The sequence below is a fragment of the Cherax quadricarinatus genome, chromosome 27 (genome assembly GCF_038502225.1).
Source record: "Cherax quadricarinatus isolate ZL_2023a chromosome 27, ASM3850222v1, whole genome shotgun sequence".
NCBI classification, from domain to species: domain Eukaryota; kingdom Metazoa; phylum Arthropoda; class Malacostraca; order Decapoda; family Parastacidae; genus Cherax; species Cherax quadricarinatus.
The window spans coordinates 20265016-20288869 of NC_091318.1; the positions used below are offsets into that span (position 1 = coordinate 20265016).

General features: G+C 42.8%; 1 protein-coding gene across 1 annotated transcript; it reads left to right on the forward strand.

Moving 5' to 3' along the window:
* Positions 1–8625: 8625 nt before the first annotated feature.
* Positions 8626–23206, forward strand: LOC128691051 (uncharacterized). The gene is made up of 5 exons (XM_053779843.2): positions 8626–9581; positions 10276–10439; positions 19891–20011; positions 21495–21678; positions 22245–23206. Exons 1-5 carry the CDS (start codon positions 9512–9514, stop codon positions 22279–22281), a joined length of 576 nt encoding a protein of 191 aa, XP_053635818.2. The 5' UTR covers positions 8626–9511; the 3' UTR covers positions 22282–23206.
* Positions 23207–23854: the final 648 nt, after the last annotated feature.

Here is a 23854-nt window from a genome sequence, read left to right on the forward strand (position 1 = left end):
TAAGGAATCAGGTTAATACTTCTTGGTGGATAATACAAGGTAGGAGGTTATTATTTTTTGGTGGATAATACAAGGTATCAGGTTAATACTTCTTGGTGGATAATGTACATTCTCTCTCTCTCTCTCTCTCTCTCTCTCTCTCTCTCTCTCGATCTATATTAACTTGGGCTGTTCGGCAGAAGTTTTCCTCTGGAGTCACTGAGTGAGAGGCATTTCAACAAGGCATTCTGGCTCCCTAAATTTATTTGTGATTTCTGACTCGCTGTATGCGTTAGTGGTGTTCAGTAGGAAGTGTTTCAGATGTCGTCAGTCAGTATGTTAGGAAAATGGAAATATCTGTCAGTCGCAAGAAACGAGGGCATAACATTGTGGCTGGAATAACACACAGCGAGCTCGCATACTGAAGTATGGAAAGGAGGCGACGATTTGGCCCGTTCTGGAAAGGGTGGAGACGTCGCCCAGTGTTCATTTCTAATTTGAACCGATCACAAACTTTTCACATCCAGTGTTCCTCCATTCTTATCTTCTAAATACTCTTTAGGAGAAGTGCTGTTACAAAAATAAAAATTTTATGTGTTGCTGGGTTACACAATTAAAGAGTACAGATAACTCCAGGGAGTTCCGAACGAATCCCTTTACGTATTTAGCCTATAATGGCTTTTTCTTTGGTAACAAGTAGTTGGATTAAAAACAGGTCTAGTTATCCTTTGGTAGAAATATCATCATTCTGGAGATTTGGGATTATAACTAGGAGGCAGTGATCCCACAAGATAACATTTAATATTTTTAATCTAAAAGCGTCTAAAAAGGTCACATAGAGTGTGATACAAAGCTTTCCTCTCTCTCGTTGAGTAATATAGTGCTGAAGGTACTTGACCTCTACCACAACTTTGAGAATACTTTGCTACGAGGATATTCTCGTAGATACGAGTCTTACATAATTTATATAAATATTTATATGTATGGAAGTTCCAGTAATTTTCAAGTATAAGTAATACCTTGACGTGGCCAGGCTCGTAATCAAGCACAAAATAAGGTTAATCATAATTCTTCCAATAACATATCGTTTCAACCATAGTTACCTATAATGCAAGAACTTAACACAAAGGTAAAGACTTATGTCGAAACATCAGAATATAACCAAACACAGGTTGTGCAAGAAAGGTATAAAATACCGACAATATGTAAGTTAAGACACATGTGCAATATTTGGATATCTTTAATGTAGACGTTTCGCCATCCAGTGGCTTTATCAATATAGATTCTAGGACATAATTAGAAGACAGTAGAACTATGTACAAAAGATGTGGTAATCAGTCCCTCAGCCTTGGAGTTAGTGTTCACAGCATCGTGGTGGTGGAGAATCTGGAGCAAAGGCAAGGAGACTGGTGGTTATATAGGCGTCAGTGGATAGGGACGTGTAGCAACACTAACTCCAAGGCTGACTGATTACTCATCTTTTGTATATAGTTCTACTGCCTTCTAAATATTTCCTAGAATCTGTATTGATAAAGCCACTGGATGGGCGAAACGTCTACAATAAAGATATCCAAATGTTGCACATGTGTCTTAACTTACATGCAATCACAATGGTGCGGGAACAAAGATAAATTTATTAAACCTAACAGAGATCTTCAAATGAATCTCTATAGAAGTCGTACCACTCCCTTCATGCAGAATATAAGTTCGAACCAACACAATTCTGGACTACGGTAATACGTAGAAATCATACATTTAAATCCAAAGCTTTACTTTAGAATGTCAGAAAGAACCACAGCTTTAGTCAGTATCAAAATCACTGTGTCTGGGAATAACTCTGTTGTTCACCGATACTCAGAGTAACGAGGAACAGGTTCCGGCTCACCAACGAAACCTTCTACCCTAAACTCGAGTGTAATCAAACATTCAGAGGAGAGGGAGATGTTTCCTGGGCTAGAGGCAGACTGGGACTGACCCAGGGAACGTCTCCAAGCCTTACATCAAGTCGGTTCACGGGACACCCCCGAGAGACCGGCTGACACTAACAATCTTACGGTAGTTAGCAAACGCGGTTTCCAACATAATTAAACAAAAACACATCCTACCTATTTACATAATTAATATTATAGGGTCAGATAATATAAAGGAAGATATCTTCATTTTAGCTATTAATGATGATATCAGCAATATAATATTAGGTGAAAAAGGAAATTATATACATACAATAATTATAAACATTGGGTCCCACACAGAGGACACAACAAGCGCCCTGATGCAGGTGAAAAAATTTCGAGCCGAGGAAGTGGACCTATCCTCCCCGTTCCTGCGTTCAGTTCTGAACACCTCGCATTTACCAGCCCATATGAGTTTATGGCTTCCCCATAGCTAAGATAGATGCAATTATTTTTGCATGGGTTATCTCCCAGGTAGGACTTTATGATGGGTGATAAGAGTGTACAATACTCGAGCGAGAGCCCCCAGGTGTTTCTCTCTCCCCTTGCTTTAACAACACAACACACAGCCAAGCTAAACAGTCGAAGGTCATGACTTTCCGCACACTCGTTCGCTAATCTCACACAAACTTTCAAGGTGAACCTCGTTCTCTCTGTCCTACGAGAACCAACATGCCCATTTCTTAATGAAACGTTAAAAACATGACGTAAGTATGGAAGTGTGAGTGCTGCGCCATACAGTGTGTGAGAAGTTGGTTTGTTACCTCCCCCTCATCATTCTGAGAGGAAGGTGGTGGGTGGCAGCCAACACTAGTCAGTCGAAGTTCTCAGAAATACCAGGCAAATATATTTAGGTAATTTTTCTCACTGTAAATAAATATTGTCTTAGCCGTTTATACCTCTCGCCCACAAGGCTGTGTTATGCTAAGTCATTGAAGCTGACTTGGCTCTGTAGGAAGAGCCACCAGGATGCTGTGTTTTGCTAGGTTATAGTAGCTGACGAGGGCCCCAACAACGAGGGCCCCGAACAACGAGGGGTCCCTAACAACGAGGGTCCTCCAACCACGAGAGCCCCCAGCAACGAGGACCCCCAACAACGAGGGGTCCCTAACAACGAGGGCCTCCAACAATGAGGGCCCCCAACAACGAAGACCACCAACAGCGAGGGCCTCCAACAACGAGGGACCCCAACAACGAGGGACCCAACAACGAGGGCCCCCAACAACGAGGGCACCCAACAACGAGGGGTCCCTAACAACGAGGGCTTCCAACAACGAGGGCCTCCAACAACGAGGGCCACTAATAGCGAGGGCCCCTAACAGCGAGGGGCCCCAACAATGGAGAGCCCCCATTTCGTGCACTTGGACCCTTTCGAGAGGGCAACCATCTCTTCACCAAACTCGGACCCCTCTGAGAAGGTGAAAGGGGTACTTTCCCTATTCCTGGGTCCCACCGAGAGAGGCCAGCAGAGAGGGGCCCTACCTGACATTGTTATCCTGTTCTCATTATAAGGTAATTGCAGCCTAATTTGCATGTTAATGACTTGTGGCCATTTTACTGGATATTTTCAATGTTTTTTTACTGGTTTTAGATGATGATGGTGATGATGGTGACAGTGATTATGATGATGATGATGATTATAACGCTTCCAATATAATAATAATAACAATAATAATAATAATAATAATAATAATAAAATTATTAATATAGGAGAGGAAAGAAAAGTATCATTATTATTATTTTCACTATTATCATTATTATTATTTTATTATTATTTTCATTATTATTATTATTATTAATATTTATAGGAAACGCAAAACCCGCAAGGGTTACAAAGCGCCTGGGAGGAGGGAGAATGGAGGCAATCATGTTTGAGATACTGAAGGGGAAGGTAACTCCAATTCCTTGGATCAAGAGCCTCTCACTGGTGTCAAAGAGCCTTCCTTGAAGAGGGGAGAGAGAGAGAGAGAGAGAGAGAGAGAGAGAGAGAGAGAGAGAGAGAGAGAGAGAGAGAGAGAGAGAGAGAGAGAGAGAGAGAGAGAAGAGAGATGAGAGAGGAGAGCCGAAGGGGAGAAGGGAGATGAGGGGAGGGTAGGAGTAGGGAAGGGAGGGGAGGGGAATGGAGATGAGGGGAAGAGGAGGGGAGGTAGCCACGTGTCAAAGGACATTCACCCCTCTTAACAAGGTGTTTAACCCCACACACACGTGACTGTGTGTGTTTGTGTGTACTCACCTAATTGTAGTTGCAGGGGTCGAGACTCAGCTCCTGGCCCAGCCTCTTCACTGAACGCTACTAGGTCCTCTCTCCCACTGCTCCATGAGCTGTATCATACCTAGTCTTAAAGCTATGTATGATTCCTGCCTCTACACTACATCGCTCGCTAGACTGTTCCACTTCCTGACGACTCTATGACTGGAGAAATGCTTCCTAACATCCCCGTGGCTCATCTGAGTCTTCAACTTCCAAGAGTGACCCCATGATTCTGTGTCCCCTCTCTGGAATATCTTGTCTCTGTCCACCTTGTCTATTCCACGCAGTATTTTGTATGTCGCTATTATTCAATTACTCAGATATGGTAAACATGAGGAAATTAAATCTTCATCAGAGTACAAAACAAATTCTGGCCACAAAATAGAGCGAAACACCAACGTCAAAGGCCTGGGAGTGATCATGTCGGAGGATCTCACCTTCAAGGACCATAACATTGTATCAATCGCATCTGCTAGAAAAATGACAGGATGGATAATGAGAACCTTCAAAACTAGGGAGGCCAAGCCCATGATGACACTCTTCAGGTCACTTGTTCTATCTAGGCTGGAATATTGCTGCACACTAACAGCACCTTTCAAGGCAGGTGAAATTGCCGACCTAGAAAATGTACAGAGAACTTTCACGGCGCGCATAACGGAGATAAAACACCTCAATTACTGGGAGCGCTTGAGGTTCCTAAACCTGTATTCCCTGGAACGCAGGAGGGAGAGATACATGATTATATACACCTGGAAAATCCTAGAGGGACTAGTACCGAACTTGCACATGAAAATCACTCACTACGAAAGCAAAAGACTTGGCAGACGATGCACCATCCCCCTAATGAAAAGCAGGGGTGTCACTAGCACGTTAAGAGACCATACAATAAGTGTCAGGGGCCCGAGACTGTTCAACTGCCTCCCAGCACACATAAGGGGGATTACCAACAGACCCCTGGCAGTCTTCAAGCTGGCACTGGACAAGCACCTAAAGTCAGTTCCTGATCAGCCGGGCTGTGGCTCGTACGTTGGTTTGCGGGCAGCCAGCAGCAACAGCCTGGTTGATCAGGCTCTGATCCACCAGGAGGCCTGGTCACAGACCGGGCCGCGGGGGCGTTGACCCCCGGAACTCTCTCCAGATAAACTCCAGGTAATTATGTCTCCCCTAACCCTCCTGTCCTCCAGTGTCGTCAGGCCGATTTCCCTCAACCTTTCATCGTAGGACATTCCCTTTAGCTCTGGAACTAACTTTGTCGCAAACCTTTGCACTTTCTCTAATTTCTTAACGTGCTTGACCCGGTGCGGGTTCCAAACTGGTGCTGCATACTCTAGTATGGGCCTGACGTACCCGGTGTACTGTGTCTTGAAAGATTCCTTACTAAGGTATCGGAACGCTGTTCTCAGGTTTGCCAGGCGCCCATATGCTGCAACAGTTATCTGTTTGATGTGTGCTTCCGGAGACATGCTCGGTGTTATACTCACCCCAAGATCTTTCTCCTTGAGCGAGGTTTGCAGTCGTTGGCCACCTAGCCTATACTCTGTCTGTGGTCTTCTTTGCCCTTCTCCGCTCTTCATGACTCTACATTTGGCAGGGTTGAATTCGAGAAGCCAGTTGCTGGACTACGTGTCCAGCCTGTCCAGGTCTCTTTGAGGTCCTGCCTGATCCTCATCTGATTTAATTCTCCTCATTAACGTCACATCACCTGGGAACAGGGACACCTCTGAATCTATCCCTTCCATCATGTCATTCACATATACCAAAAATAGCACTGGTCCTAGGACCGACCCTTGTGGGACCCCGCTCGTTACAGGAGCCCACTGTATTTCCTCATCACGTACCATGACTCGTTGTTGCCTCCCTGTCAGGTATTCTCTGATTAATTGAAGTGCCCTAATCTCTTGTGAGGAACTGTGTCGAAGACCTTCTTGCAGTCCAAGAAAATGCAATCAACCCACCCCTCTCTCTCGTGTCTTCTGTTACTTTATCATCAAACTCCAGAAGGTTTGTGACACAGGATTTGCCTTCCATGAAACTGTGCTTGTTGTTGTTTATACTTTTGTTCCATTCCAGGTGCTCCACCACTCTCCTGATAATCTTCTCCATGACTTTGCATACCATACACGTCAGTGACACTCGTCTGTAGTTTAGTACCTCTTTTCTGTCTCCTTTTTTAAAATTGGGAACTACATTTGCCGTCTTCCATACATCAGGTAGTTCCCCAGTTTCAAGGGATGTGTTGAAGATTGTGGTTAATGGCACACACAGCATTTCTGCTCCCTTTCTAAGAACCCACTGGAAGATGTTGTCTGGTCCCATTGCCTTTGAGGTATCAAGGTCACTTTGCAGCTTCTTCACCTGCTCCTCAGTTGTGTGTATGTCATCCAGCACTTGTTGGTGTATATCCTGTTGGTGTCCCTCTCTGTCCTGTCTTTCCAGAGTCCTTCCTGTCTCCACTCTGAATATTTCCTTAAATCTCGTGTTGAGCTCCTCACATACCTCTTGATCGTTTCATGTGAGTTCCCCACCTTCTTTCCTCAGCCTGATCACCAGGACTTTGTTGTCTTTCTCCTGGTGTGGCTGAACAGCAGTTTCGGGTCAGACTTGACTTTCGATGCTATGTCATTTTCGAACTGTCGCTGGGCCTCCCTCTTTATCTGTGCATACTCGTTTGTGGCTCTTCAACTGATTTCCTTATTTTCCTGGGTCCTTTGCCTTCTGTACCTCTTCCATTCTCTAATGCGCTTAGTTTGTGTGTGTGTGTGTGTACTCAACCCAATTACTTTACATGACACCCGTAAGAGTTAACCAGTGGCTACTACCCAGTGGTTATTACCCGGTGGTTACTACCCAGTTAGTACCTAGTGGTTTCTACCCGGTGGTTACTACCCAGTGATGACTACGCGGTGGTCATGACTTGCCCTCCCTCTTTACACTTCGTTCCTTCCTCCCTCCCTTTCTTCCTGTCTTTAATCTCCCTTCCTCTCTCCCTCGCCTCCCACCACAAACATTAATAAGATCAAACATCAATAACATCACCTCCAAGATCTTGTTCCCACGGCTTGCTACCCTGTACCTCACTCTGGTCCCCTTGAAGTGCACGTGAGGTGCACTTTAATGCCGCCAGGGGGCCTGGTGGTTTGTGTGGGGGAGGGAGGGGGAGGGAGGGGGAGGGAGGGGTGGGGAGGGGTAGGGAGGGGGGGAGGGGGGGAGGGAGGGAGGGAGAGAGGGGGGGGAGGGAGGGGGAGGGAGGGAGGGGGGAGGGGGAGAGAAGGAGGGGGAGGGGGGAGGGGGGGGGAGGGGGAGGGAGGGAGGCGCTTGATCACTTTCACCCTTCCACTCTACCTCACTGTGTTGATACGTGTATGTGTGTGTATGTGTACTCAGCTAGTTGAGGTTGCAGGGGTCGAGGCCTAGCTCCTGGCTCCTGGCTCCTAGTGTGTGTGTGTGTGTGTGTGTGTGTGTGTTGAAAGCACACACTTCAAGCATGTTTCGCCCGTAACTACCAAGCTTGGTGGTGTAGGCTCGATCCTTCAGCTCACTACCGAGTCTCCGAGAGCTGACGTTATCTTGCCACATCCGCTGGCCGAATGACGTCAGCACACGACGTCAGCACGCGACGTCAGCATGCGACGTTGGTTCGTCAACAGCAGAAATAACAAGAATGTACACAACAAACTTATCAACTGTGATAAATAACGCTTCTTGCAAACATTAAACTTAATAACAATGAGAACTATCTCCATCTCTGCCAAGCATTAAAATTAGCAACAGTGATAACTAACTTGATTATTATTATCAAGGGGGAGCGCTAAACCCATAGGAATTATACAGCGCCTGTGGGGGGGGGGAATGAAGGAAGGCCTTGAGGCTCAACTTAGGAATCTGGAGCACAAATTCAATTCCTTAGATCAATAGCCTCTCACCAGGGAAGGGAGGGTAAGGTAGGAGAGGCCAGCAAGGCAGGCAGGTAGTGTCGTCACCTCGCTGACAAACAGTGGAAATTCAGATTATACTCCTGTGACAATAGTAATCAGAGGTAAAAGTAAAGGAATAAGTGCAGAGGGTCTGTAACAGTCTCCTCCTGGAGGGCCAAGAGGATGTGTGTGGGGGATGGGAGGTATATTCTGACCCAATAGGAAAGAGCTGTCAGGTTCGGATATTAGTCACGTCAGTGTTCAGTACTAAACACTTGTTCTTGGATGTGTTGTCTGTCGCAGGTGTCTTGCACCTCACTCTAATACCTAAATATTCCCTCTGTGTCCTTGTTTGTAACGGCTTGACAAAGCTCCTCGAGAGTGAAACGTTGCTACAATAAAAATGTCACTTTAGTTGCACTTGTTTCATTTTACCTAAGCTTGAGGTTGTTGTTGTTGTTGTTGTCTCAACACCGGACACGAGCCCTGACGACAACCAGTGTTATAATCAGAGAGGATCAGCGCCCAACCAGCGGACACACACACACTCAGTTACCAGACGTCACTCAGAGCACTAACATTCATACTCTCCACCACACTCAACAGTTACACGGAGCAAAAAGCAGACGAAAATTATAAGCTGAAAGGGATTCTTGGTTGTCGTCTTCGACACGAGCAATAATCCAGGACGATAATAATTTGCAGAAGTTAAGAGAACGGAAATATCAAGATAATAATCATAGATATTAGTGAGAAGTTCAAAAAATTTAATGTGTATTTTCAGAGAGTTGGTCAGCATAGGCTGAGATTTTTTTGCCACTGAAGTGGATAGTTTACTGTCCTGTGGACGGTGGCGCAAGAGCATACTGATACAGAAGGCCTAGAAACTAGGCCTCTAGAAAGGGTTGCTAGGCGTAGTATATCTGAGTATACTCACAAATTAATGTTGTATCAGTGTCAGGCAGGTTTAGGAGAGAACAAAGTTATGAAGGTAATACTGTAAGAGAAGACAGGTGACGCCCGGCATAGAACAGGCTGAGGACGTGACAGGTGACACCTGCACTACAGCACGCTGAGGACGTGACAAGTGACACCCGCACTACAGCACGCTGAGGACGTGACAAGTGACACCCGCACTACAGCACGCTGAGGACGTGACAAGTGACACCCGCACTACAGTACGCTGAGGACGTGACAAGTAACACACTCACTACAGTACGCTGAGGACGTGACAAGTAACACACTCACTACAGTACGCTGAGGACGTGACAAGTGACACCCGCACTACAGCACACTGAGGACGTGACAAGTGACACCCGCACTACAGCACGCTGAGGACGTGACAAGTGACACCCGCATTACAGCACGCTAAGGACGTGACAGGTGACACCTGCACTACGACACGTTATAGGAAGATGGAGAAAAAACATTTACTATTCACTGTCCTCTCCTTTGTGGCTGTGAACACACTAAAATCCGCACAAGGTAACAACTACAGTATTAATAATAACAATAATAATTACATTAGTATACACACTAAGATGTGTACGAATGGTATACAATACCGACAAAATGAGATTAAGACACATGTGCAACATCTGGGTATCTTTATTGTAGACGTTTCGCCATCCAGTGGCTTTATCAATACAAATTCTAGGACATAACTTGAAGACAGTAGAACTATGTACAGAAGATGAGGTAATCAGTCCCTCAACCTAGGAGTAGGGCGAAACGTCTACAATAAAGATACCCAGATGTTGCACATGTGTCTTAATCTCACACTAAGATGTGTATATCTCTCAGGGTGTAAATCACTAGCATTTAAGTCAGTCTCTGTGACTGATAGCACACAGGTGATATACAGCCAATTGTATTTAGATAAATTAGACACATGTGCAACTCTTGGGTATCTTTATTCCTCAATAAAGATACCCAAGAGTTGCACATGTGTCTAATTTATCAACATGTCGGTTCTCTGAACCATTCATCTACAAATTGTATTTAGACTTAACCAATTACAATGTCTCAAGGCATCTTAATTACGAGACATGCTGGCCAATGGTTGGCCAGCAGGTCTCGTAATTAAGATGCCCCAGGTGTTGCACATATGTCTTATTAATCAGTCAAAACGGCATTTACCCGCATTTGTAAGTGAGATTCAGTAAGTGATGTCTTGCAGGTGTAGTGAGGAATACAACTTCAGGCTGTGAGGTGACTGTGGATCTCACCGACGGTCAAACACCCGCCGTGAAACACACGACCCTGGGAGGCTCTCCACAGATAGCATTAGTCTTGAATGTGGATGGCGTCAATAATACGGAAGAAATCATATTAACGAGTGAGGTAGGTAGTGTCTGCTTATGGATTTGGTGTTATTCAGCAAGACTGCATACTGCAGCAGTGTTTAGCTATCTTGTGCTAAATGACGGTTCAACAGAGGGTACATTATAACACTGTTATGTATGTATGTATATATATATATATATATATATATATATATATATATATATATATATATATATATATATATATATATATATATGTGTGTGTGTGATGGACTGAACACATCGACTCCAGGTTGAGGGACTGATTACCTCATTCTCCTCCTCTCCTTACGCCTTCCTCTTTGTATTGGACTGATGAAGCCACTGTGTGGCGAAACGTTTCCTGAATAAAGATTCCCATATGCTGCATAAGTGTCTCAATCTTCATATATATATATATATATATATATATATATATATATATATATATATATATATATATATATATATATATATATATATATATATATTATTTCAACCACGAACAAGTGGTATTGATCAACACTGCGACTAGCGAAGGACTCGAACCCATATTCTTTTGGCCAGCGTCATGGTGAGCGAAAACCACATGACACTAACCCACAGGACCACCAAATCTTGCAAGAATCATGCACCCAGCAGAACTAGGAGTTTTACCGTGATCCGAGAACATACGGTGGTGTGGGTGCCTCTGATCTAATTCATTCTGCTCCCCGTTTAGTGTACTAGCCTCAACGAGCAGTATTTTATATTAATGTAACCACGAACAAGTGGTATTGATCAAACAACACTGTGACTAGCCAAGGACTCGAACCCATGTTGTTTTGGCCTACCTCATGGTGAGTGAAAATCTCATGACGCTCTAACCCACAGGATCATCAAATGGGATCGACACTATGCCCAGCCCTTCTAGGGCAGGGTAGGTGCCTGAGCCGGAGCTTGCAGTTGACAAGACTGTCATTCCCATTAGCCCCCTTGGGGCGGGGATGGCAGACCAGAGAGGCCTAGCTTGTGGCTGGGCCTGGGGACAGCTGGTCACAAAGATGAGGAGGCACTTGTGCCTCCTCCCATGGGAGACTTAGGTCTCAGACACTCCCTAAAGAGGGAGCCAAGGCCGGGCCACCACTTGGCAAAGGCCCGGGCCGGGAGAATACCGGCGAATCTTTAATAATAATAATAATAACCATCAAATCCTACGAGAATCACGCATCCAGCTGACAGTAGAATGAAATTAACTCAGAGGCATCCACAGCACCGTATGTTCTCGAATCACGGTAAAAACATAATAACATAAGAATGGAGGAACACTGCAGAAGATCTACTGGCCTATACAAGGCAGGCCCTTATCAAAACTACCCCTACCCAAAGCTACCCAAGAATTTACTCCCATTCCCAATGTCACCAATCAAACCCAGCCCCTCCCACTCATATATTTGTTCAATCTTTTTAAAGCCACCCAAAGTCCTAGCCTAGATCCCCTACTGGGAAGATTGTTCCACGCATCCACAACTCTGTTAGAAAACCAGTACTTACCTATGTCCTTTCCAAATTAAGTTGGATAAAATTTATCCAACTTAATTCCATTATTTCTGGCTCTCACCTGGTTCGACACCCTCAGTACTTTATTAATATCTCCTTTGAGGAAATGGTATGGTGATACCGACAAGATGTGGAAAAAGACACTTATGTACAGTTCAGGACATTTATTAAAGGAAACGTTTCGCCACGAGTGGCTTCTTCAGTCCTAATACAGAGAAAACTAAGAAAACATTTACATATATAGTGGCAGGAGTCAGGTGAGGTGACGCGTGGGTAGAGGTGGTAGTGGTAGTAGTAGTAGTAGTAGTAGTAGTAGTAGTAGTAGTAGTAATGGAACTAAGGAGGTGAGGCAAGAGAGGGACCTGCTGGCATCAAGTAACACCAGTTCCCAGGATGGGTAATATCCTCTTGCTTAGTAATTTTGAAATATTGTAACTACCGGATTTTTGCTTTATAGTGTTACTGACAGAAATTAGTGCAGCTTCAATGCATTTTCTCCGTCTTAATTCGTCTTCTTTAATAACTAGTTTAGCTTCATTGAATTTCATGAGGTGTCCAACATCGTCTCTATGTTGAACACATGCGTTTTTGCGGTCATCATTTCTGCAAGCATTTTTGTGTTCTGCTATCCTAATGTCCAGAGTTCTGGCTGTTTCCCCTACATATACTTTGTCACACCCCCCACATGGTATAGTGTAGATTCCTGCACTTGTGCCAGAATCATGCTTGGGTTTTTGTATCAGGTTCCTAATAGTAGTTGAAGAGCTGGTAGATATTTTAGCCAGTTTTCTGTCAAACATTTTTGAAACATTAGTGGCAACGTTGCTGACCGGTAAAACGATGTAACTTGGAGGCTTTTCTTCAATTTGATAGGTGTTGGTCTTGCTGAGGATACGTGCCGCACGTTTCCTACAGTCACGTATGAAGTGTAGGGGAAAGTGCAGTGAACTAAAAGAGTTGGTGATGTATGTACATTCTTCTTCGAGGAACTGTGGACTGGAAATTCTGTAGGCTCTCAGAAAGAAGCCAATAACTACCCCTCTTTTAGTTCTTGTGTCATGGTGAGAGAAGAAATGTAGAAGATCGTTCTTGTAGGTAGGCTTCCGGTAGACTTTAAAAGAAAGTTTGTTTTCCCCTGTGCGTAAGAGAACGTCGAGAAAAGGTAATTGGTTGTCCTTCTCCTCCTCTAGTGTAAATTTAATAGTAGGTTCCAGAGTGTTGATGGTGTTGAGGATGCCCCGTACGTCAAGATTTTTGGGTACAATGACCAAAATATCATCTACGTACCGCATCCATGTAACTGAGCGAGGGATGTTACTGAGGATCCTTCTTGATTCCAGGTCCTCCATATATAAATTGGCAAGAACTGCACTAAGGGGGGATCCCATGGCTAGTCCGAAGAGTTGTTTCTACTTCTTGTCCTCAACTAAGAACTAAAAGAGGGGTATTTATTGGCTTCTTTCTGAGAGCCTACAGAATTTCCAGTCCACAGTTCCTCGAAGAAGAATGTACATACATCACCAACTCTTTAGTTCACTGCACTTTCCCCTACACTTCATACGTGACTGTAGGAAACGTGCGGCACGTATCCTCAGCAAGACCAACACCTATCAAATTGAAGAAAAGCCTCCAAGTTACATCGTTTTACCGGTCAGCAACGTTGCCACTAATGTTTCAAAAATGTTTGACAGAAAACTGGCTAAAATATCTACCAGCTCTTCAACTACTATTAGGAACCTGATACAAAAACCCAAGCATGATTCTGGCACAAGTGCAGGAATCTACACTATACCATGTGGGGGGTGTGACAAAGTATATGTAGGGGAAACAGCCAGAACTCTGGACATTAGAATAGCAGAACACAAAAATGCTTGCAGAAATGATGACCGCAAAAACGCATGTGTTCAACATAGAGACGATGTTGGACACCTCATGAAATTCAATGAAGCTAAACTAGTTATTAAAGAAGACGACTTAAGACGGAGAAAATGCATTGAAGCTGCACTAATTTCTGTCAGTAACACTATAAAGCAAAAATCCGGTAGTTACAGTATTTCAAAATTACTAAGCAAGAGGATATTACCCATCCTGGGAACTGGTGTTACTTGATGCCAGCAGGTCCCTCTCTTGCCTCACCTCCTTAGTTCCATTGCTACTTCTACTACTACTACTACTACTACATGTCGGTTTTTCAAACCATTCATCACAACTGTCAGACACTGCAGCATCATGGGATCTTGTTACTACTACTACTACTACTACTACTACTACTACCACCACCTCTACCCACGCGTCACCTCACCTGACTCCTGCCACTATATATATAAATGTTTTCTTAGTTTTATCTGTATTAGGACTGAAGAAGCCACTCGTGGCGAAACGTTTCCTTTAATAAATGTCCTGAACTGTACATTAGTGTCTTTTTCCACATTGCTGTCTTGGTTTAAGGTTGCTGCTTACCATAACCCCCAAGTCCTTTTCGCAATCTGTATGGCTAAGTTCTACATTATTTAACTTATAAGTGCTAGGGTTATGGACACTCCCGAGCTTCAGAACCTTGCATTTATCTACATTGAACTGCATCTGCCACTTTTCTGACCAAGAGTAGAGTTTGTCTAAATCCTCCTGAAGTTCCCTAACATCTACGTTTGAATCAATTATCCTACCTATCTTCGTGTCATCGGCGAATTTGCTCATATCACTAGTAATTCCTTCATCAAGATCATTGATATATATTATAAACAACAACGGGCACAAGACTGATCCCTGTGGAACGCCACTTGTTACTGATCCCCACTCGGATTTAACCCCATTTATGGACACTCTCTGCTTCCTGTCTGTGAGCCATGATTCGATCCACGAGAGCACCCTTCCCCCAATGCCATGAGCTGCTACTTTCTTCAACAGTCTTTGGTGCGGAACTCTATCAAATGCCTTACTAAATAAAATCTAAGTAAATAATATCAAATTCTTTATCGTGGTCAACAACCTCAAAAGCTTTACTGAAGAAAGTTAATAAATTAGTTAGACAAGACCGGCCTCTTGTGAATCCATGCTGAGTATCATTAATCAAGCTATGCTTATCGAGATGGCTTCTTATAATCTCAGCTATAATTGACTCTAGTAATTTGCCTACAATTGAGGTCAGGTTTATTGGGCGGTAATTTGATGGTAACGACTTGTCCCCCGTTTTAAAAATAGGAATTACATTAGCCATCTTCCACATATCAGACACTACACCTGTTTGAAGAGATAAATTAAAAATATTAGTTAATGGTTCACAGACTTCCATTTTGCATTCCTTTAGAACCCTTGAAAAAACCTCATCAGGACCAGGTGACTTATTTTGCTTCAGTCGGTCTATCTGCTTCACAACCATTTCACTAGTGACTGTGATGTTACATAATTTATCTTCTTCTGATCCACTATAAAAATTAATTACCGGAATATTGTTAGTGTCTTCCTGTGTAAAAACCGAGAGAAAATAATTATTTAAAATCGAGCACATTTCATTCTCTTTGTCAGTAAGATGCCCATAGTTATTTTTAAGGGGACCTATCTTATCTCTGACTTTTGTTCTATATACATGGAAAAAACTTTTTGGGTTAGTTTTAGAATCCCTAGCAACTTTAATTTCATAGTCCCTTTTAGCTTTTCTTATCCCCTTTTTAATGTCCCTCTTAATGTCAATATACTGATTCATAAGATGACCCTTGCCTCTTTTGATACGCCTATAAATTCCTTTCTTATGCCCTAGTAGATATTTCAGCCTATTATTCATCCATTTTGGATCATTTCTATTTGATCTAATTTCCTTATAAGGGATAAACGTTCTTTGAGCAGCATGTATTGTGTTCAGAAAACTGTCATATTGATAGCTCTCTTCGTTACCCCAGTCAACAGATCGTAATCTGCTAAGCGAAAATCTGGGACTGTTACTGAGTTATCCCTACTATCATACTTCCATTCAATTCTAAATGTAATTGATTTGTGGTCGCTAGCACCCAGTTCCTCTGAAACTTCCAAATTATTAACAAGGGATTCATTGTTTGCCAGAACTAAGTCAAGCAGGTTATTACCCCTTGTAGGTTCTGTCACAAACTGCTTCAAAAAACAATCCTGAACTACTTCTAAGAAGTCGTATGATTCTAAATTCCCAGTCAAGAAATTCCAATCAATATGACTAAAGTTAAAGTCTCCTAGAATTACTACATTATCGTGCCTTGTGGCCTCAACAATTTCCTCCCATAGTAGTCTCCCTTGGTCCCTATCTAAGTTTGAGGGACAGTATATCACTCCTAAAATCAGTTTTTCATGCCCCTCTGAAAATTCTATCCAAACAGACTCTGTATGTGTTACTTCAGAATTAATACCCGTTTTTATGCAACAGTTCAAGCGATCTCGGACATACAATGCCACCCCACCCCCCTTCCCGATACTTCTATCTACTTGGAACAATTTAAAACCCTGAATATGACATTCTGCAGGCATGTCCCGACTTTTTGAATTAAACCACGTCTCAGTAATGGCAAATCCATCTATGTTACCTGCACTAGCAACTAGTCTCAACTCGTCCATCTTATTCCTAGCACTGCGACTATTTGTGTAATAAATATTTAAAGACCCTCTTCTCTCTTTACCTTTCCTGCTCCTTTCTGTTATTCCACTAAACCTATTACTGTCCTTGTCAATTAGTGCCACTGGCTTTCCAATATCCACCTCATTTTGCCTATTACTAGTTCTCCTAGTACTCATATTACTACCCTGTGACTTCACAGTTTTCCCGCCAAAACCCATACCACTAACTATTCCTAGTTTAAAGACCTAACAGCTCCCTCCACTGCGTTGGCCAGTGCTCCCACCCCACACCTAGATAAGTGAACCCCATCCCTGGCATACATGTCATTTCTGCCATAGAAGAGGTCCCAGTTGTCAATGAATGTTACCGCATTTTCCTTACAGTATTTGTCCAGCCAGCAATTGACACCAATTGCTCTGGACAACCATTCATTTCCAACTCCTCTCCTTGGCAAAATGCCACATATGACAGGTTTCCCATCCTTCCTCCTAATTAACTCTATTGCTGACCTATACCTGCTAATCAGGTCCTCCCCCCTACGTCTGCCAACATCGTTGCCTCCGGCAGTGAGACAGACAATAGGATTGCTCCCATTACTTCTCATGATGTCATCCAGACGGCTAACAATATCCTTCATCCCAGCCCCAGGAAAACACTCTCTGCCTCCTACTCCTATCCTTCAAGCAGAATGCCCTATCCATGTACCTAATCTGGCTATCCCCAACAACAACAATGTTTTTACCTTCCTTGGCGTCGTCCGTCGTGATGCTCCGAGTAGTCGACTCACATTCGCCAGGTAGCATTACACCACTTGTAGAATTCGTCAAGACGTTCTCGATGGTCTTCGTTGGGGTTTCTAGGGATGTCTTACTCACGTCTGCCAATGCTTCTTTGGTGCTCGTTGTGGCATTCCCAGTAGAACACTCACATTCGTCAGGTAGCACCGAGAATGGGTTGGAAGTTTCCACGGTAGTCTTCTGGTGAATCACAGGGATGTTAGTAAGTATTTCTTCAGCCACAGAGTAGTCAGTAAGTGGAATAGTTTGGGAAGCGATGTAGTGGAGGCAGGATCCATACATAGCTTTAAGCAGAAGTATGATAAAGCTCACGGCTCAGGGAGAGTGACCTAGTAGCGATCAGTGAAGAGGCGGGGCCAGGAGCTCGGACTCGACCCCCGCAACCTCAACTAGGTGAGTACAACTAGGTGAGTACACACACACACACTCACACACACACACTCACACACAAACATACACACACACACTCACACACAAACATACACACACACATACTCACACACAGACACACACAGACACACACAGACACACACACACACACACACACACATACACACACACACACACATACACACACACACCAGCGACAGTATGAAAATGACATAGCATCGAGAATCAAGACTGACCCGAAACTGTTGTATAGCCACATCAGGAGGAAGACAACAGTCAAAGACCAGGTGATCAGATTAAGGACGGAAGGTGGAGAACTCACAAGAAATGATCAGGAGGTATGTGAGGAGCTGAACAGGAGATTTAAGGAAGTTTTTACAGTAGAGACAGGAAGGGCTGTGGGAAGACAGCACAGAAGGGAACATCAAGAGGGAATATACCAACAAGTGTTGGATGACATACGAACAACTGAGGAGGAGGTGAAGAAGCTCTTAAGTGACCTTGACACCTCAAAGGCGATGGGACCGGACAACATCTCCCCATGGGTCCTTAGAGAAGGAGCAGAGATGCTGTGTGTGCCTCTAACCACAATCTTCAACACATCCCTTGAAACTGGGCAACTACCTGAGAAATGGAAGACAGCTAATGTAGTCCCCATATTTAAGAAAGGAAACAGAAACGAGGCACTAAACTACAGACCTGTGTCTCTGACATGTATTGTGTGCAAAGTCATGGAGAAGATTATCAGGAGGAGAGTGGTCGAACACCTGGAAAGGAACAAGATTATAAATGAAAACCAGCATGGGTTCATGGAAGGCAAATCTTGTATCACAAACCTCCTGGAGTTTTATGACAAGGTAACAGAAGTAAGACACGAGAGAGAGGGTTGGGTAGATTGCGTTTTCCTAGACTGCAGGAAGGCCTTTGACACAGTTCCCCACAAGAGATTAGTGCAGAAGCTGGAGGATCAGGCACACATAAAAGGAAGGGCACTGCAATGGATAAGGGAATACCTGACAGGGAGGCAGCAACGAGTCATGGTACGTGAAGAGGTATCACAGTGGGCGCCTGTTACGAGCGGGGTCCCACAGGGGTCAGTTCTAGGACCAGTGCTATTTTTGATATATGTGAACGACATGATGGAAGGAATAGACTCTGAAGTGTCCCTGTTCGCAGATGACGTGAAGTTGATGAGAAGAATTAAATCGGACGAGGATGAGGCATAACTGCAAAGAGACCTGGAGAGGCTGGACATGTGGTCCAGTAACTGGCTCCTCGAATTCAATCCAGCCAAATGCAAAGTCATGAAGATTGGGGAGGGGCAAAGAAGACCGCAGACAGAATATAGGCTAGGTGGACAAAGACTACAGACCTCACTCAGGGAGAAAGACCTTGGGGTGACCATAACACCGAGTACATCACCGGAGGCACACATCAACCAAATAACCGCTGCAGCATACGGGCGCCTGGCAAACCTGAGAATAGCGTTCCGATACCTCAATAAGGAATCGTTCAAGACACTGTACACTGTGTATGTTAGGCCCATACTGGAGTATGCAGCACCAGTCTGGAACCCACACCTGGTCAAGCACGTCAAGAAGTTAGAGAAAGTACAAAGGTTTGCAACAAGGCTAGTCCCAGAGCTCAAGGGAATGTCGTACGAGGAAAGGTTAAGGGAAATCGGACTGACGACACTGGAGGACAGAAGGGTCAGGGGAGACATGATAACGACATACAAGATACTGCGGGGAATAGACAAGGTGGACAGAGATAGGATGTTCCAGAGAGGGGACACAGGGACAAGGGGTCACAACTGGAAGCTGAAGACTCAGACGAGTCACAGGGACGTTAGGAAGTATTTCTTCAGTCATAGAGTTGTCAGCAAGTGGAATAGCCTAGCAAGTGAAGTAGTGGAGGCAGGAACCATACATAGTTTTAAGAAGAGGTATGACAAAGCTCAGGAAGCAGAGAGAGAGAGGATCCAGTAGCGATCAGTGAAGAGGCGGGGCCAGGAGCTGAGTCTCGACCCCTGCAACCACAATTAGGTGAGTACAATTAGGACACTCACACACACACACACACACACACACACACACACACACACACACACACACACACACACACACACACACACACACACACATACACATACACGAGGATAATTATTTATACAGTGATTGTTTCAGGAAATTCCTTGGATTAACAAAGATTGCAACGGGTGTACTAAGTACGTACGATTTAGGTCTGTCATTCTGTACAGTCAGGAGGACGTCAGCTGGAGTATTAACACTACCGACAGAGTGTCAGGTGAGATGAAGCGCGTGTTGTGTGTACCACACTGTACCATATCTTACTACACTGTACCGCACCGTACCACACTGTACCATATCTTACTACACTGTACCGCACCGTACTACACTGTACCACACTGTACCACACTGTACCATATCTTACTACACTGTACAACACTGTACCACACTGTACCATATCTTACTACACTGTACAACACTGCACCACACTGTACCATATCTTACTACACTGTACAACACTGTACCACACTGTACCATATCTTACTACACTGTACAACACTGCACCACACTGTACCATATCTTACTACACTGTACAACACTGCACCACACTGTACCATATCTTACTACACTGTACAACACTGCACCACACTGTACCATATCTTACTACACTGTACAACACTGCACCACACTGTATCACATTTTACTACACTGTAACACACTGTACCTTACCGCACTATACTGCACCGCACCTTACTACACTGTACCACACCTTACTACACTGTTTCACACTGTACCACACCTTACTACACTGTACCAAACCTTACCACACTGTACAACACTGTAAGACAGTTTAATACACTGTACCACACTTTACTAAACTGTACCACACTTGACTGCACTGTACTACACCTTGCGGCACTATACCACACATTAGTATACTGCACCTCACTTTAGAACACTGTACCACACTTCACTACACTGTATAACGCTTTACTACACTGCACCACACTTTACTACAACAACAACAACAACAACAACAACAACAACAACAACAACAACAACAATAATAATAATAATAATAATAATAATAATAATAATAATAATAATAATAATATTGATAATGACAATAATAATAATAATAATAATAATAATAATAATAATAATAATAATAATAATAATATTGATAATGACAATAATAATAATAATAATAATAATAATAATAATAATAATAATATTGATAATGACAATAATAATAATAATAATAATAATAATAATAATAATAATAATAATAATAATAATATTGATAATGACAATAATAATAATAATAATAATAATAATAATAATAATAATAATAATAATAATAATAATAATATTGATAATGACAATAATAATAATAATAATAATAATAATAATAATAATAATGATAATAACAATAATAATAACAACAACAACAACAACAATAATAATAATAATAATAATAATAATGATAATAATAATAATAATAATAATAATAATAATAATAATAATAATAATAATGATAATGACAATAATAATAATAATAATAATAATAATAATAATAATAATGATAATGACAATAATAATAATAATAATAATAATAATAATAATAATAATGATAATGACAATAATAATAATAATAATAATAATGATAATGACAATAATAATAATAATAATAATAATAATAATAATAATAATAATAATAATAATAATAATAATAATAATAATAATAATAACTTCACTAGAGTGTAAGAGGAACGAGGTGAATATCAAGACGTGCACAGTTCCCCTGGTGACCACACTGGGGAATTCTCGGCTCTATTTCTACGTTTGCTTGGGGTTGCTGACGGTGTCCATTATCATCAACATTGTTCTGCTGGTGTGTGTTCTCCCTACGGCGTCAGACAGCCCAACTCGCACTGAACAAAGGTGATCCTCATCTCCGTGTCATTGAAGGCGCGTCTACATCGCTCAATTTAGAAGCTAAAAGCTGTCATCCTCTTCTCATAGAAGTGTCCTAAGGGCACTGAATTCCTCCCCTCCTCTTCCCTTTTCCCTTAGGTTGTAACTTACAGCGGTATACGCTATTTAGTTCCTACCGGCTGCTACATGGATGTAACATACACCTTTGACGTGCATGTCTCTCAGCGTTTGTAGACTGAGTGTTCATTTTCATTATCATTTTAAGGATTAGAGTCTTGTTATGTAGTGGTGAACAGGTGACATGCTTGGGTATATTTGAAAATAGGTTGGGCAAATATTCTGTTAGTGAATGACCTGCCCAGTATGGGCCAACAGGCCTACTGCAATGTTCCTCCTTTATGTTCTTAAAGACCCTCGTGTAGCCTGTTATAATAATGATAATAATAACAGTACTACTACAACTAGTACTACTACTACTACCACTACTACTACTACTACTACTACTAATAATAATAGCAACAACAACACTATTAATTGTCATTAATTTTTACCCTTCTCGCCCGTCTACACAGGGGCCTTGGCAGCCACCCGGGACAGAGCCGCTGTTAACAACAATGTTGTGCTTCGCACCGTACCCCACCAACCTTCCGTCCCCGGCGTACCGGCGACCTACAGCGGCAACGAATTCTATTCCGAAACTGAAACGGAGGAGAATTACTATGAAAATATCTTGGATATGAGATACTGAGAACAGTGAAGGGATTACCGTACACAGTACCATGGCCGGAAGAGGTTGTGAATGTCACTGATAATGACAGCAAACCGCTTGGGAATAGGGCACTTGTTTACGGTTCTTGATGTGTATGAAAGGGAACGTTTGGCCACGAGTGACTGACGAAGCCAATTCGTGGCGAAACGTTTTCTTTGATAAACGTTCTCCGCCGTACTCAACTGTGCTTGCTTTCCCACACGTAGGTGGAACAAGTCAGAGCACCGTAGCAAGAACAACTTAAAATACAGATGATGGAACAAGTAGTAGTACCATTAATGGACCAAGTCACAGTACCATTAATGGACTAAGTCACAGTACCATTAATGGATCAAGTCACAGTACCATTAATGGACCAAGTCACAGTACCATTAATGGACCAAGTCACAGTACCATTAATGGGCCAAGTCACAATACCATTAATGGGTCAAGTCACAGTACCATTAATGGGCTAAGTCACAGTACCATAATGGGCCAAGTCACAGTACCATAATGAGCCAAGTCACAGCACCATTAATGGACCAAGTCACAGTACCATTAATGGGCTAAGTCACAGTACCATTAATGGGCCAAGTCACAGTACGATTAATGGACAAAGTCACAGTACCATTAATGGACCAAGTCACAGTACCATTAATGGATCAAGTCACAGTGCCATTAATGGACCAAGTCACAGTACCATTAATGGGCCAAGTCACAGTACCATTAATGAACCAAGTCACAGTACCATTAATGGGCCAAGTCAGAGTACCATTAATGGGCCAAGTCACAGTATCATTAATGGATCAAGTCACAGTACCATTAATGGACCAAGTCACAGTACCATTAATGGGCCAAGTCACAGTACCATTAATGGAGTAAGTCACAGTACCATTAATGGATCAAGTCACAGTACCATTAATGGACCAAGTCACAGTTCCATTAATGGGCAAAGTCAAAGTACCATTAATGGGCCAAGTCACAGTACCATTAATGGACCAAGTCACAGTACCATTAATGGACCAAGTCACAGTACCATTAATGGATCAAGTCACAGTACCATTAATGGGCAAAGTCACAGTACCATTATTGGGCCAAGTCAGTGCCATTAATGGGCCAAGTCAGTCCCATTAATGGACCAAGTCACAGTACCATTAATGGACCAAGTCACAGTACCATTAATGGACCAAGTCACAGTACCATTAATGGACCAAGTCACAGTAACATTAATGGACCAAGTCACAGTACCATTAATGGGACAAGTCACAGTACCATTAATGGACCAAGTCACAGTAACATTAATGGACCAAGTCACAGTACCATTAATGGACCAAGTCACAGTACCATTAATGGGCCAAGTCACAGTACCATTAATGGGCCAAGTCACAGTACCATTAATAGGCCAAGTCACAGTACCATTAATGGGCCAAGTCA

What these genes read in the sequence shown, in the direction of transcription:
- LOC128691051 (XM_053779843.2), top strand. Translation starts at nt 9,512, where the DNA reads ATGGAGAAAAAACATTTACTATTCACTGTCCTCTCCTTTGTGGCTGTG. An exon ending in CACACTAAAATCCGCACAAG is followed by an intron (nt 9,582 to 10,275) that starts GTAACAACTACA and finishes GATGTCTTGCAG; the next exon opens with GTGTAGTGAGGAATACAACT. An exon ending in CCAACTCGCACTGAACAAAG is followed by an intron (nt 21,679 to 22,244) that starts GTGATCCTCATC and finishes CCGTCTACACAG; the next exon opens with GGGCCTTGGCAGCCACCCGG.